We start from the raw sequence: 17,457 nt of genomic DNA, 5'->3' as shown, positions 1-17,457 counted from the left end.
ATAAAAGAGCAATAATATAATTACCTTTGCCCGTGCTGAAAGTGGCATGACCAAACATTTTGGCCAAGCTAAGAATGTGCCAGTTGCTTGCCCCACTAGTTGAACCTTTGTATTGGGCAAAGGCATTGGAGCAACAGCATCTTGAACTTGGTCAACCACAACCCGTGTCCAGTCTGGCTGTAGAGGGACACCATGGATGGTTGAGCCACTCTCAAATACTCGGCCAATAGCCACTAACCGTGGGGGGTTATCCTCAACATATAACTCACACTGGTTTGGTACATCAGTGTGAGTCTAATCCGGTGAGGGATCTGGAACAGCACAACTCCCTTTAGTGCTGACTCGAACATCATCATGAGCAACTGCAGTCTGTTTTTGAGAACGAGCCAAAAGTTCAAACTTCTGTTCAAACTCTTTTTGAATATTCTTCAATTTCTCTTCAAACTGCATCTTCAATCTCTGCTCCATTCTCTGCATAACCTCTTGACTGCAAGAGTCAACAGTGCTCCTCGATGATCGGGCACCAAAGAAATCTCGGTGGCTCCAAGAACCACCAACACCACGCACACGGCCTCCGTGCTCTGGCCTTCCTATGGCCGTTGTGAGGATATCATTCCGACCATCGGAAACAAATGAGCCCTGGGTGCTCTACTCAACTAAACCCTCCTACAACATATTAACAATAAGTATATCCTAAACTACACTTATGAATTAAATGAGTTGAAATGAAGAGTCTTAGTTTGTATATTTTTACTTACTATTTTATCAGCAACGACCCTTGCAGACTCAGAAGTCATTTGCCCATCTGATTTTGTCTGGGCTGCTATCCACATCTCATGGCGGGGAGGTGACTCCACACGGTCAGCAGACTCAACCCCTGCTGCCTCTACCCTAGCCTTCTTCATTTCCTTTTTTTTTTCTTTCATATCCCCCTCTTGACAATAGATGGGGTGCATCATTCTTGGCCTGTCGTTCTTGGGCAGCTATTCTTTTAGCCTGCAATAATACAAAAAAGAAAATGAGATTAATTAAAATATACCTTAAGTATTTGTGTCAATGTAAGAGTTATCAATAACTAACCTGCCACGAAGGGTCCAATCGAGTGGCACGAAATTGCATCCACTCCTCATCAGTGATCTGGTACTTTAGACAGGGAGTCTCATTTTGTCGCTCTCCAAATACATACTCCCGTGTCAAGAAAGTCTTGAAGTCTCTCCACCTGGTGGCCAGGGCAGATAACATCTTCCTCCTCATGACCTCAGTGTTGGGAATGTCAAAATTTTGCTATGAAAATAACAACAATTAATAAATAATGTATTTAAGTTATATAATATTCAAGGGATGTGAAAGTATATACTTGAATATCCTGCCACATGAGGTTCTTGTCAACCTCCTGAACGTCATCCCATGATGGAATGATAATAGAAACATGTCGTCGAGCTAGGACTCCCAAATAGCTCTTAAACTTGGCAGCATTTGGGCCTGATGCCTTGTCAGAACGAGGATCCACCTCAACCGGTGTCCTCTCCTTGGTAATGCGTCCAGCTGTCAACCCAGACAATCGGGTGACAGATCTACCTTCCCTTCTTCCACTGCCAGACCCAGAATCCTCCATAATCCTGAAAAAATTAAACTTTCATTATAAAAACAATGAATTAACTGAATAGACAAATAAAGTAAAAAAGATAATAACAATATAACAACAAAATAACTAATAAAAAAACAAATAATACACAAACAGAAACCTATCTGGAACAGCCCATACTAAAATCAGAACGGGCCGTTCCAGATAAACAATTTATAATACAAAAAATTTAAGCAGAACGGGCCGTTCTGCAAGCAGAATGGCCCGTTCCAGATGAATAAATAGCAGAAAATAAAAAAAATTTGCGTAGACAAGAAACTAACCTCAAACGTGTAATGTGTAAACACTTAGAGAGTTACAAACGTCCAATGTAGAAACAAACGCACTGAGAGACTTAGAGATTCAGAGAAAAGGGATTATTAGTTTCGTAAACAGGGAGCGCGGGAATGAAAAGTGGAGTGGGCATTTGATTTTAGGGGCATATTTACGTCGGGTGAGGGTTGGTGCGACGTAAATTTACGTCGGACAAATGAGGGTCCGACGTAAATTATCCCATTTACATCGGAGCTCTCACTGTCCGACGTAAATTTACGTCAGACTACGGGGGTCCAACGTAAATTTACGTCGGACAGTGAGAGCTCCGACGTTAATGGGATAATTTACGTCGGACCCCCCTTTGTCCGACGTAAATTAGTTCCCATTATTTATCATTCTGCCACTGCATTTTTATAACGTCGGTGGTGCCTTGTTCCGACGTCATTTAGGTGACGTAAAAGCCTCTTTTTGCACTAGTGCTTAGTAAGATGAATGCACTAAGATTATCTGTTATCTTGACATAAGTGTCTAACAAACAAAATACCTCATCTACAAGGTATTTACTTTGAATTAATGTCATTTAACATGTTTGATAATTAAATCAATCTTTGTGTATAATATTTTTTAACAAATCGAAGCAAAACAACTTCCTCGATACCTATAATGACAAAAAAAATAAAGACATGTTTTTCATAAGAAAAAAGACCAAAAAATCTCGTAAATCACGAAAAACTTTACAAAATGCTATTTTGAACTGACACATGCATGACTCTACTTGTTTGATACCTAAAAGGTGATAGTAATTTCCTTAATTAGATAAGAAGTGACTAATTTGTGAAAGCATTTAAGGCATCAACAAGCACTTCTCTCCATAAGGAACAAAGATAAAGACAAACGAAGCAAACTCATGAGAGATGCTCGAGGATTTGCAACGATCATGTTCGTTGAAACCCTATTAAAGGAAGTTTGAAATTTAGAAAGACAGAGATCAATTATTGTAAAAAATTTATTTTTTTCTTTCTGTAAAAAATTTCTGTACTTAATTGGATGCATAACATTTTGATAGTAAGACAAAACAAACTAATTAACTTATTCAGCTTTAACTTTGTGTTATCGCATTGAACTTGGAGAGACTTGTCTGTAAAATAATACTTGTTTGTTGAGTTTGGAAAGACTTATCTATAAAAGAATTCTAGCTTGTTTGTTTGAGTATAGAGAGGTTTGTCTATAAACAAATATTTGGTTGTTAAAGCTTAGAGATACTTTGTGTTGAAAAAATATTCGAATAGTTGCTTAAAAAGACAAGTCAAAGAACACTTAAGTTTGAGCTATAAGTAACTTGATAAAAGAATACTTGTATCTTTATATAAGATAATGGAATTTGATCTAATTGGATCAATAACTAGACATAATTTCAGTAGTTGAAACAAATCGATATAAAAATACTTTTTGTTCAATTTCTTATCTCTTTGCATGTACTTCCTCACAAAGTTACTACTTTACTATTTCTGAAAAGTGAGTTTTTTTTTATAAAATTATCCAACTCCCCTTCTAGTGTCTCTTTTTTCTCCACACTAAAAATATACAATATTACAATATTAGTTCCTAAATTAAAAATAATAATTAAATTTTGAAAATATAATTTGTCAATCATAATAGTCTATAATTAAAATTATATTATTTAAATAATAATAATAATAACAATAATAATAATTATATATTTGAAAACGAAAATGTCTTTAAATAGTTATGTATACGGATTTAAATTCGAATCAAATAAAAATTCATAAATTTACTTGAAATTTTCTTAATTACAAGGACAAAAAAAATCGTGTTATTTTTAGGGACTAAGATAATTGTTTATTCCAATATATATATATATATTTATTCTATAAGGATGATACAACTGATTAAATTTTTCGTTCTTACTAGTTGGGATTTGATATCAAATCCAATTTTTCTTGGATTTTATTTCTTTTCACGTGAACTTGTACTAAAGATGGAGTAAAAAAATTTATAATCTCATTGAAAATCTTCAAAAAGATCATTAATTAGTTTTGATCTTGCATAAAATCATATCTTATTCTAATCTAAACTTCTTGTAAAATAAATGATATATATCTTTATAGAGGTCCACATAAAATTGATATATGCTCCAATTTTTACCTATAATAAAAAATGTATTAAGCAGAAGATTTCAAGGAGTAATTCAATTAGGCAACTCAAGACAATAGTATTGCTTTTGCTATTATACATTTTTTCACAAACTAATTCTCATTTGTCCAAGTGGACAAAAGGCTAAGAATAAAGTAAAATTTACTTACACAAAAATATGCATTGTTAAAAAAAAATATAACCTAAAAAAACTTACAACTTACTTCTAAGCCCAAATATTTGACTAAATCTTGCATTAGGTATTCTCATGGAAAAATAAATACTATCCCTATTTGCTATAACACAAACAACGCATCTTAAAATCTTTGATTTGTACATTAGGATGACAATCATATTCCACATCACTTCTTTCGAGTAATCACTAGACAAAAGAAGGCCACAACTCGAGCAATTATACCATAAAAAATGAGGACAACCAAACAAAGAGGCCAATCACTAACATTATAGCCATTCTTCATTAGTGAACTACACCGAGTTATCAGCCATACTCCAGTATACCTGAGAAAAATAACATTAAAAATGTTATATGGAAAGAATAGAAGGCAATTGAAATAAACTTGGAAAAAATTTTAAAGTTTGTCTATATTTTATATTAGATGCAGTCTTTTTCTAAGTCTCGTGAGTAAAGGGAATATAAAATTACTAATTAAAATAGACCTTTCAGCATTTGCAATGATAAAGGCTTCCAAAGCCCAATTTGGATAACACAACTTTACAAGGATCTTCATAAAGAGAGTATCTTGTGTCTGGTTTGCAATGAGAGTCATAACAACTGGGAGAAGCACTGACCACTACAAGTGACAAGAAAAGAACGTCATACATACACTTATTATATATATATATAAATAATGTGTATATTTTTATAAGCATCATACCAGTTGTGCTGGAGCAGGCTCAAAATAAATTGCTATTGCATAAGCCATGCCACTCACACAGTACACAAGGCAGACCAAAACCGCATAATTACTTGCGAAACTTGACCTAGGATTGCTAAAAAAATAGAACATGGACAGATAAACTACAGGTTTGATGATTGTATTGAAAAGATCAATTGTATCTTTGGATAAAAAATGAGCCAAATTGCTAATTCCAGATGCACTCTCCCTCCAATATTGTAATTTATCCAGAGAAAATGATCTGAGAGCTGCAATCTTGCAAAGTAAAGCTGCAAATGTGCAATATAATGAGGGAAAACACAAATAAAAAACTTAATTTAATGAAAAATAATTCATTTTTTCTTCTTAATATGGACTAAGAAGTAAGAACCAATATGTTTAATAAAATTAAAACCATTCAATTTTTTTTCACAAGAATATAAAATTAGATGTTCAATTAACCCAAGTAAAAGAAATGTTCATTATTAAAAGAAGAAAAAAAAAGAAAATCAAATTTAATAGGGAGTTTGGAAACTTACAGACAGCAATAACAGTATATGTATATCCGAGGGACCCAAATGTTTCATCATTTACTTTTGTAAGAGTTCCTAATATAGCACCAGCAACTAATAAAAGGAGATAGTCAACGGCTTGTGATTTTCCTTCTCGTAGCGTCTGCTTACAAACCCTGAACAAATTGGCAATAATTAATAATTAACCAGCGTAATATGCAAAGTATATAATTCATTGCAATACAAAAATGGTAAACAACTCAATTTGTCCAAAATACACCATAAAATTTAATTTAACTTAAATATAATTTTAATTCTTCAAGATAAGTTTGCTTCATGTTCTCCTAAATTTAATATTAATCTTTTAGACTTTGTAATTAAAAAGAAAATGCTTTAGTCTTTTAAGATTATATGCAACATCACTAATAGGAGTGAATTAAGTTATTTGTACAACATCAACTAAGTTTAATGAGAGATAATTTTACTGATAATATTTAAACAAAAATAAAGTTTTTTTTTCAAATTACAAGAACTACAAAATTAATTTTAAATTTAAGTGATCAAAAAATAAATTTACATTATTTAAGAGACTAAAAATATATTTAATCATTTAATATTAAATATACAAATTAACTAAGATTTCAAGTTTCATGCTAAAAAAACTATATTATATTTCATGCATATGTATGTCAAGATATAGGTAATTATATTCTTCACTTGATTTCTTATTAGTAAACAGAGAAGAAAATTTGATTAAAAGAAACTAGAAATCCAACTTTTTTGGCTAGCTAGGACATCATATTTATATTGAATTCTAAGATTTCATAATTCATACCGCCCAACGTAATATCTATATTGTCGAGCTACACCCGGAGTTCTTCGATTAGATAAATCCTTAGTCTTTAAGAAGGTTGCCTCTATATGATCTCGGTGGATCTGAACATTACTCTTCATATCCTCCCAAAACTCTCCAGCAAAGGATTGATCAACAACTTCATCTGTGCCTTTTGTTGCATCATGTATATTTGAGGAAGAGGAGGAGGAGGAAGAGGCAGCAATTTGATCAGCAAAATGAAGCATATCTGGTGGTACTGGGTAACTATTATGTAACATCCACCTGACAGGAAGTTGTTGATGGGTCACACCTCCACTTGGTTTCACTAAACCTTCCAAAATGTCAATGAAATGGTCTGGAGGATTCACACGATCAGGTACAGTGATTCCAATGCTAGCAAAGTATTCTTCTACTTTTTTAACAGGACCATGATATGCAGTAAGGCCACCTTTGGCTAGAAAGACTATATCATCAAACATTCTGAACAACGTGTAGCTGTATCGCAACAAAATCAAAAAATAAGAACAAATTCTGAACTATATGTGCTGACATACTATTAGAAGAACAAATTTTAATTTCTAGAACACATTAATTCTTGAAGGTTGTTAGGTGTATGTGTAATTCACCAAAAATAAAATAGGAATGAGATCTTACCTTGGTTGGTGAAGTACCATGCAAATATTTACCCCTTCAAGTGCTTCCCGACGAAGTGCTTTAAGCAATAGTGTGGAAGATGCACTGTCTAGGCCAGTTGTAGGCTCATCTAAGATTAATAATGAAGGCTCCATAACCATCTCCATCCCTACATTTACACGTTTTCGTTGTCCTCCAGATATACCTCGCTTTTCTACTGTCCCAACAAGGGAATCCCTCACTGCTTGAAGTCCTAAGGACTCAATTACTCTTTCAACAATCAAAACCTTGTCTGGTTTTGGCATATCCGCAGATAGTCTTCAATAATATGAAACAACCATTTAAAATGAATTAACAAATAGAAGATAACAAATAATATACAAAATAAAGAGAAAAAATAATGCACTTATGTTGCATGAAACGTTTAGTGCATGAGTTCATTATAAAATCAAGAAGATAATAATCATGTAGCTAGTAAAGTAGAACAAATCCCTTTTATCCATCATTTTCTGTTTGCAAATATTTCATTTTTCAAATATCTTCTTCCTAAAAGTTAGCACCTACATTAAATATGAAAAAAAAGTATCAAAATGAAAGATGAAGGGGGGAATTAATTTTAAAGTTTTACTTGCTCGTTTTATTGGTGATAATTATTGCTATTTATTCCAAGTTTCTAAAAAGATAAATCCTAGCAGAGCAAGAAGATTAAGAAAACAAGATTAATGTTAACATGGGAGACATGAACTAATTACGCCAATTTAATGAATCATTTGCATATAAACCAAAGGGTAAGACAGGTATGACCTTTCATGATCAAGTATGAACTTACCCTTTCAAATTGTTATTAACGAAACCCTTGAAATTTGGTTTTGGTAAAAAATGTTACTTTGTCAAACACTTGAAACCAAATGTAAATGTAAATGAAGTTTACTCGTATAGGGACTATAATATAGAATTTTTAGGTATAAGAATAAAATGAAAAGTTGGCGCATGCACAAGGACCAAATAATCATTAAACCTTTAATTAACCTTTAAATTAAGCTTATTGAATTATAAGTAACATCAAACAAGATTCATACATTTCAAGCATTAAGAAAACAAGGCACAAGGTTCATACCTGCATCTTGCACTAAAACGAAGATTTTCCTCAACAGTCAAGTTCCCATGAACAATATCATCTTGTGGCACAAAACCAATAATTTTTTGATAACAATGAATGGATTCTGATTTTCCATTGATTAGAATTGAGCCTGTCATAGTGCATCCTCTTGCTTTCCCCGCCAAGGCAGAAAGAAATGTAGTTTTGCCAGCTCCAGAGGGACCCATCACAGCAGAAACTCGACCAGGCATAAGTTTACCAGTCACACATCTTAATAAATGTTTTCTTTTCCCTTTCAAAGTGAGAGTTAAATCTTTAAAAGCTACCTCAATCACAGGCCTTGTTCGAACGTCGCCTTCAGTAGCCATTGAAATAACTCCCGAGAAAGTCAAGTTCTTATTTTTCTCTTGTTGAGCCTTCTCTTTCTCAATTTGACCATAAGCATACCTCAAAATTTGGCTCTGTGTATGTAATTGTTTGCCTTTTGGCATCTGCTTTTTAATATTTTTATCTCCAATTTGTAGATTGAATCCTTCATTGCCATGTGGGTCATTCTCAAGGGAATCCAACATTTTAGTAAGGTTGGAAGGTCCCTTGTTTTGCTCTTTTGAAGTTGCAGATGATTCTTCATACATGCTTGAAGAATTTGTAGCCGTTGGTGGCAAAAATGTATCACCCATACCACGTTTAGTTTGGCCTACTGATTTTTTGCGAGAAAAGGTGCGAGATAATTGCTCATGCAATCCTACCTTACCTTTCTTAGCAACATCTTTTGCTACTTTCCATCTTTCTCGAGCTTGTACAGTTTCTCTTACTTGTCTAGCAGCAGCTTCCCTAGATTTAGCCTTCCTCCTTTCCCGAGTAACTAAAACTTGATCAGAACAATTATAAATGAAGATCAGGAGAGTACTCAAGGCAACCTACAAGAGGAAATAATAACAAATATGATAAATTGGACATAAGGAAAATAAATGTTTGCAAAATATTTGATAATATTTCTTGTTTTTTTTTTGGACAGTAAAGGAATTATGTTATAATTGATCCAGAGGTATCAACCCATATACAACAATGTATAATTCAACCTATGAACAATAATACTAAGATCATAAATAACAATTTTCAAGAGTTTGTATAATCTAAACCTATTCTTTGGAGTACTACACAATTCGTAAGTCGCCAATTCATAAATTTGATAATATTTCATGTGTAAAATAAGAGCAAGTAAACTTTGGAACATTTTTATGTTGATTTCATGTTACATTTTTTCACGCTATAAAGGGATAATACAAGAAGTTAGTCTATGACAAGAGAACCATAACTTCAATTATGTGTATGAAAAATGTAAAACAAACCACACAAAAGTTATGCATTTGAGTCTTCAACAATAATAATTTAAAAGCTAATATGTAACAAAAGCCTCAATAGAACATTAAAAAAAAAAAAAGTTGAATAACAATAAAGCAAAGTGAAATAGAGAAGTAATGCATGACCTTATCTGATTCAATATCAGATTCTACTTACAATAAGCAAGGCTCCATATGCATGCATATTTTGGCTTGATGTGTTTGGATTACAAGTACTCAACCTGGAGCATTCTGCAAAATTGAACAATATAAGCTAAGTGTTGGAGAACTAAATTTCCACTTAAAAAAAAATTAAAGACAAGTTAAAGTGTATATAAACATATTGATGTTATCTCTAATTGGTTTGAAGTTTTTGGATGATACATCTCCTGTGCATGATACACACCTAACTCAATCCACAGTACTCTTCTATTGGTCTGCACCAAACATTCTAACACTAAGGTTCAATCCAATTATTAGAGTTGAATCTTATGGAAAAGATTAAAATATGATATCTTAGTTGTTTAGTTTTTAAATTTGAATTTACATCAGTTGTGCAACTAGGATCAAGGTATATATTTTTCTCTGCTTAAAATTTATTATGTAAAAATATAATTCTTTCAAACAAAGGTGAGGAATGTATCTAAACTCAAGTTAATTATATGATATATAAATTAAGTTTAGGTTTACATTCATTGCTATGAACTTAAAAGGTTATTAATTTTTGCATTTTCTTAGAACATTTCATTTGTTCTTTTATTCTTGACCAATGAGTGAGAAGTGGGGACGGGGAAGGGATTTTTCATACTTCCCAAGAATGACAAAGGAGAGCGTTCAAAGTTGCTGGTTAAAAATAGTAATTCAAGTAATAACTTTCTTAAGTATAATGTTAACAAGGCATAAATACATCAAACACAAATTGAAGATATAACACAACAACAGACGAGCCTTTTCCCACTAGGTGAGATTGGTTGCTACATGGAAAAACATTTATATAAAGAAACTATTGACCTTTAATTCCTTCTTAATTATTTTGCTTAGCTTTTCACAATTTTTTTTTGACTCGTAGCAATTAGTCTAGCCTCCATGTAAGATCTATTCTTTTTACCAAGAATTCGTTAGGTCTTCTCCATATATCCTTAAAACACTTAAGCCGACTTTATACCATTTTTTCTATAATGTTTCCCCAATGTTTTCTCTAATGCATTTAGTCCTAGACCTATATTATTTGGTTTATCCACTAATGTTACACAACACAACATTATCATTTCTGCTACATTGAGTTTATTCTTTTGTTGGCTTTTTACCATCCAATATTCAATTCCAAAAACATCGCGTCATAATCCAAAGCAATCATCCAATTCACCACCCCATTTAAATCCTATGATTTTCCTTTCCCTCTTTTATATATATATATATATAACGAACTCATAATTCTTAAATTGTGTGACTCGTACTATAATATAGTCTCCTATTTAACGATTGGTGATGAAATAAGTTAACCAAATAAATTATATTTATGATATAGACTAAAAAAACTTACGATTTTGGTGAGTAGAACCCATCCTGCAATAATATCTGAAATTAGGAGGAAAAAAAACCAATGAGTTTGAATGCTCAATAGTCAATACAAGGTTAGTTGTAAAGAACATGAAAAGTCGTATCATGTAATAATGGAGTTTTAGAGGACATTAAATTGCAAAAATGGAGATTTAGATAATTTAAACTTGAGCAAAATAAGGTATGGGATAAATCAATACCCACTATCACAAGAAACTTTACGTGTTGTAGTCGGGCAGTATGATCCTGGAGAACAAAAGATATCACTATTGTTCACCACACCAGACCAAATATCAGCACTACCACAAGTATGATTTGTTTCTCCTTGAGGTATCTGGTAACTATATCTGTAAATTCATTTTTAGTGATGAAACTTAGAAAACAATGGAGAAAAATTAACATCAAGAGTAGAACTTACGGGTCACACATTCCAGTCTCATTGTTTAGTTTTGCAAGTGGACAATAAGAACCTAGTGGGCAAGCTTCATGGAGAGGAAAATTAGAAAAGTTAAAAATAAGATAGTTGAGCAGTTGATTTTATTCATAAAAGATAATTCTAAATCTTAAACAAAATTAAAGTTGTTTTATGAATGATATGGATTATGGAAGTTAGCACCATGACTACCAAAACCAAATTTGAAGAAAAGAATATGTATGTCTATGTAATATGTACTATATACACTAATATTATTCATCTACTTGGAAAACAAAAAATATTTAGGAGACGTTTAGATAAATTTCTTTAGAAGTATTTCTTGAAGAGAAGATAAAAAAAAAATCAAAATAAATTTCTTCATAAACTAAAACTAGTTTATGTTTGAATTTTAAAAATATTTTTATAAAATAACTTATACATAGACTAATTTTATTTTATAGAAAACTTATTTTATTTTTATTTTTATTTTACTCTCCTAAAAATATTTTTTGAGAAGTTTATCCAAATAAACTCATACACATTAAATCATTTAGGTTCTTATTTTTAATTTTTTTTGCATACCAATATACATCAACATGGATGCTAATATAATTAATAAGGTTTCATACTGTAATCACAAAGACATACAATAAACCTAATCTAATGCAATAAGGCTAAATCACGACCCTCGTGATAAAAGTTTTCCCCAAAAGTTTATTCTGACATAATACTAATATTTAGTATGTTTTGAAGAAACTCTAACTTGCATACATTTTTATCCTAATATTAGTAATCTAGGATAAATTTTCTTTTTGACTGACATGGCATATATGGAATCAATCCATTTTTGTATGCTTTTGCATCGACAAGTTAGATTCCTCATCCCCATGGTTTATGAAATTGCTTTTGATTCGGGTGTTTGTTGCATCTCACCCAACACTTGTGTGCCTGTATTTACATCTTCCTTTGCATATAAAAAAGTTACATCATTTACTTCAACCAAGCAATTTAAGCAAACTTGGAACCATCTTCATAGTTTAATGCTACTATAATTTAAACAAGTTCACAACCATTTTCATAATTTATGCTAGTCAAATTTCATGATCTCGAGAATTGCTACAAATGTTATTCGTAATTCATTTTCCTTTTATCTCAATTGTTGCCCTTTTCATTGGTACAATTATAAATAATCCCACATTTCTATGCATCAATGTTATATTATAAACGAATGATTTATTAGGTCTACGTGTATCATCATTAATCAATTTCCTTGTATATTATGCTTGAGTTAGAGGGAAAATGACAGCCAGTATAACTAAGACAAATAATGGCAGAGATCCATATATGGAAAATGTATTTGAAGGATGTTTCAAAAACAAAAGATGTTAAATAATTGGCACAATTTCATCCTAAGTTACTAATTAATGGCAAAATTTTAAGAGGTATCACATACTTACGTATCATGCAAGTCAATCCTTGAGGGCAGAAAAACCCTTCACAACAAGGCTGACAATTGTCGGTTCTAAAAGGAATGTCCTTTATGTCCTTTTTTAGGTCAACATTTTTGCCAGCACTACAACTCCATCCAGGTTCACAACCAGAAACCCACGAGGTCAAATTGCAATTCTTGTTAGGTTTTACGTAATTAGCAGATGATCCCCCTTGTTCCAAGAAACCGTGGAAGTAGTACCTTACTTCAGCCACAGTACATATTCTATCTCTAAAATCTCCTGTCAATCAAATCTCATTATATTTAGGCACTGTATAAAATAAATGACTATAAAAAAAAAAAATTAATATATGTCATATGGTGATCCTTAGCCTATGAATTCAGATGGCTCATATATGTCTTTGGCATTGGACAATGAATGATAATCATTATCAAGAAGTTTTACTGGAAATGGCTAGTCAAGGACACAATTTCACGGAACACATTTATGATTTTAAATATAAGGAGACAATATATGCTAAACAAAACCGATATGCTAATCTCTAGACTCAATAGGTTCAATTTTGTTTACGTGAGTTTCAACTAAAAAATTTTGCATCTTTTTTGGATTGTAAACCTAATGACAAACTTATTTTTACATCATTGTCATTCTCCAAAGACTAAAAACAACCTACTAGAAATCCTTCAATCTTGAGTAATCGTAATTTTCTTTTTTTGCACAAATGATAATGTTAGGAGAGTTGGTTATTGACAAAGTTTTTAGAACTTCAATGTCCAAGTGGTCATGATTTTAGTCTTTTTTGCCTCCATTAATTCTTCTAAATAAAACTTGATATTAGCCTAAGGTATGGTGGACTTAATCATTTTGCATGCTTCAAGCCCAATGTACTTTCACATGAAGAGGCGTGTTACTTATAAAATCATTTGTAAGGCTTTCCCTAATTAGCAATTGAGTTTTTGAAAAAATTTACTTTGATAGATATTACAATATTATTTGTCACCATGAGAGATCATACCTTTTTTCTTAACACAAGAATCCACAAAATCCAACTTTCCTTTAAAATCAAATGCTTCCTCCCAATCTTTATTCCTGAAATGTCAACAATATTATTGTCAATGTCAACAAGGAAACACATGCTTCAACATAATAGTTACGATATCACATGTCAAATACTCTTAATATGCACATTACTATTTTTTTTTTTTTACTTTTACTTTTTAAATTGATATAATAATAGGGTTAGGATATACAATGTTTACAATAATGCAATGTTAACTTTTAAAACATTAACATATAAGAGATGCTCATGTCATAATTTTTTTTCACAGGCCACATTTATCCTCCATATAAAACAATTATGGTTGAGTTATGAAGGAATATTATGAGTGATAAAACCTTCACTTTGAATATTTAACACAACCACATATCATATTCAGGATTTAAACTTAAAACTATTAATTAATATAAAACAATGTCATATCAATTAATTCCCACACTCAAAAGTATTCATGTTATGATTTGAATTCATGTATTACATACCTCTCTAAGATTTATGTTTTCATGTTTATTAATCTAACATTAATTTTACATGTTTGTAAGTACGCATGCTTGGAACATAGTCAATAACTAGGATAAATGTAAGTTAAGTATGCACGTATAAGAGAAGGCGTTGATAGAAAAAGAGCGACTCACACATCCTTGATGCAGAAACCTAAACCTGATTTAATGTCCTTGCTTAATAGGGAAGCAAGGTTTTCAAGCTCCTTATAGATTTCTTCGGAATAAAAGGAAGGAGCGAAAGTGTTATCGGCACATTGAATTGGTGACAAGAAAGGGATCAACAAGAAAAGAAGAGGGAGCCAGGAAGCATAGTTCCTCATTTGTGTAATTGGGAAGAGGGTGGATGAAGCACGCTATGGAGAAAAGCATGCCATGGATTAGTGGAAGAAAGAGGAAAGGTGACAATGAGTTTGAGGGAGTGAAAGGTTTCGTCATTGGTAATGTTTGAGGGAAATGTGAAAGGATGTGGTTTTGGAATAAAGAAATGGCCGAGAGAGATGGGTGGCTAGATTCAAGGATGTACATTCTTTCCAATACTTTCTCTCTTTGGTTTGGCTTCAACCTTTGAACTAAAGCACTTGCCTTGCGTTTAATTTAAACACAAGTGCTTCAAGGTAACTCCACAATATTTTCTTTTCATATTTATGTGTATGTCTTAATCAGGTGTTATTGTAAACATAAGTAATAAAAAAAAAATAGTCTCAAAAGCTTATGAAAACTAAAGTGAATAATTTCAACTTTGAATTTTATTTAATAATTTATAACAATATATATAAATGAGATGCACTTTTTTAATATGTATTTTTTGAAAGATATTTGTACTGTTATATTATATTTTAATTTTTTTTCTTCTATTAATGTATTTAAGAATAAAATAGAAAAATAAAAAAATTATTCGTCCCATCAATAATAACTACTCAATTTTTATGTAGTTACAAAGTACTTTTTTTCTATTAGTTTCATATGATATTATTTATTGATTTTGTTTTTAATTGAATAAATTACTTAGTTTAATCACCAATATATATAGTGTTAATTTGGTTGGATGAGAGGATATGTGAACATTCATCTCAGACTTGCCAGGTTAAGGTATAAAAGTGGGTCAGACTAAATTCCTTAGCGGCCTTTAGATTTATTGGCCAAGTCTAATCCAATGTTTGACCATTAGGACAAATTGACCTTAATTAAATAAATAAGAATATAGTTAAGTATATTTAATATGTAATTTTTATAAATATATAAATTCATAAAAAAATTAAAATAATAATAAAGATTAAATATATTTAATTAAAATATTTTTTAATTCCTATAATTTTACTTACTTAATTTTATAGTTTAAAATAAATATTTTTAATTCTTATATTTATTTTTATTAATATTTTTTAGTTTCTATAATTTTAGATATATCTTCTTAGTGCCTATATTTTTATTTTTTTTTAATCATTTTTAATTTCTATCATTAATTTGTTTAACATCATCTCTTTATTTTGATGTGGTAAAGATATTCAATTTTGTGAATATAAAGAAAGGTGTTCCAACAATGAACATTGTAGGTGGGAATAAAAAAGAGAAACGAAATGTTGAGGAACTTAATTTAAGATAATTCTAGTAAAATCAAACTGACATTACACACAAAGTTGAATTTACATCTTTAAAAAAAACAACAAGTGATGAAACTAGCTTGGAGATGGTGGATACTTCTCTTCAACTAGCCTCAATATGTGTCCAATCTTCTTCCATGGATCATAAAACTCAAAAGAAATATGCAAATGATGGAAGAGAAAATAGGAGGTATACGCCACTTCAAGTGAAAATAAGCAAAAATGAGAAAAACTTGTCACAAGGATAAATTTCTTGATAAAAGTTCGTAAGCAAATAATTTCTTTAAGAAAGATAACTAGACTTTTGAAAGAGAAAACTCAATTTTATTTTTCAAATAAGCTTCAAAAGTGATAAATTACAATGAGGAGAAAGAATATATAGAGTTTGGTTAACTTATGGTGCAAGATAAACTAACATTAGTTAAGTATAATCAAGGTTAGTTAACTTGTGCTCAAGATAACCAACTCTAGTTACATGATTAAAATGTCACTATCCTAAGACTAAAAGAACCAATGGAAGCTTGCTACATGACAAGATGCCAAAGGTGTGACTAGACAAAATCATGTAGAGTCATGAAAAAATCATAAGACATATTTTCCCCCTTTGACACCTAACCACTTAGCTTCCACCACAAGTTGGATGTCTACACTAAGAATATGCATCCAAGAAATACTCTCATGGGTCATTCGTGGACCATGAGTCCATGAGATGCTCTCATAGGCCAATTAGGCCCAACAAACTTAAATTTCCTTTTCTAGTTACACCTCTCCAAAAATACTAATTACAAAAAATTAATTTTCTACACTACTTGACACAAAAATACAAGGTTAAAATTATGAAAATATATATTTACAAATAAGAGGAATTAAACTACTAAAAGTGACTCAACTCAATAAGAGTTTGAACCTTCTTCCTTTAAGCCTAATTTACTCCTCTTGGCTTCTTTAGGACATGGTCTCTTAGCATGATGTTATCAGAAAGTATAGAGACTAAAAAGGTCTATCTTAAACCATATGGACTAAAAAGGAATGAAAAAGATAAATATGAGGACTAATTTTTTTTTTTTTGTAAATTATAGAGACTAAAAGGTAAAGTAAATGAAACTATAAGGACTAAAATAATATTTTAATCAATATATTTTTAGTCCATGAACTTTTGTCAACTTTTTTTTAGTCTCTGAATTTTTTTATTTAATTTTAGTCCCTAAAAGTTTTCTCCATAAAAAAATCACACCAAGGGCCAAAATGTTAACTAGAGAAAAAAAATTAAGAATTAAAAGTGAAAATCAACATAAAGGTTTATGAATTGTAAACATTTTTTTATACCATTTTTAAACATATTTAATAACATTATTATTAAACATGTTTAAGATATTTACTACATACAAGATTAATAATTTTACCTTATATAATGATCTATAACTAAATAATAATGTAAATTTTTATATTAACATTGCATTCTAATTAAAACTTAGTCATCTTGTAGAAACTACATAAA

General features: G+C 31.0%; 1 protein-coding gene across 1 annotated transcript; it reads right to left on the bottom strand.

Annotated features, from left to right (window-relative positions):
• Positions 1-4,199: 4,199 nt before the first annotated feature.
• NAP12 (non-intrinsic ABC protein 12) lies at positions 4,200-14,811 on the bottom strand. Its single transcript, XM_020361303.3, has 14 exons — positions 14,491-14,811; positions 13,814-13,887; positions 12,805-13,077; positions 11,351-11,414; positions 11,133-11,279; positions 10,916-10,950; positions 9,551-9,624; positions 8,048-8,949; positions 6,952-7,248; positions 6,298-6,792; positions 5,490-5,638; positions 4,951-5,240; positions 4,733-4,866; positions 4,200-4,573 (listed from the first exon to the last, which is right to left on the bottom strand). The coding sequence occupies exons 1-14, from the start codon at positions 14,676-14,678 to the stop codon at positions 4,417-4,419; spliced, it is 3,279 nt and encodes a 1,092-aa protein (XP_020216892.1). The 5' UTR covers positions 14,679-14,811; the 3' UTR covers positions 4,200-4,416.
• Between the last annotated feature and the right edge of the window lie 2,646 nt (positions 14,812-17,457).

Source organism: Cajanus cajan, chromosome 7, assembly GCF_000230855.2.
Source record: "Cajanus cajan strain Asha chromosome 7, NIPB_CcT2T_4, whole genome shotgun sequence".
Taxonomy (NCBI): Eukaryota; Viridiplantae; Streptophyta; class Magnoliopsida; order Fabales; family Fabaceae; genus Cajanus; species Cajanus cajan.
The sequence above is the reverse complement of the archived record's forward strand: the minus strand, read 5'-3'. Positions and strand labels throughout refer to the sequence as shown.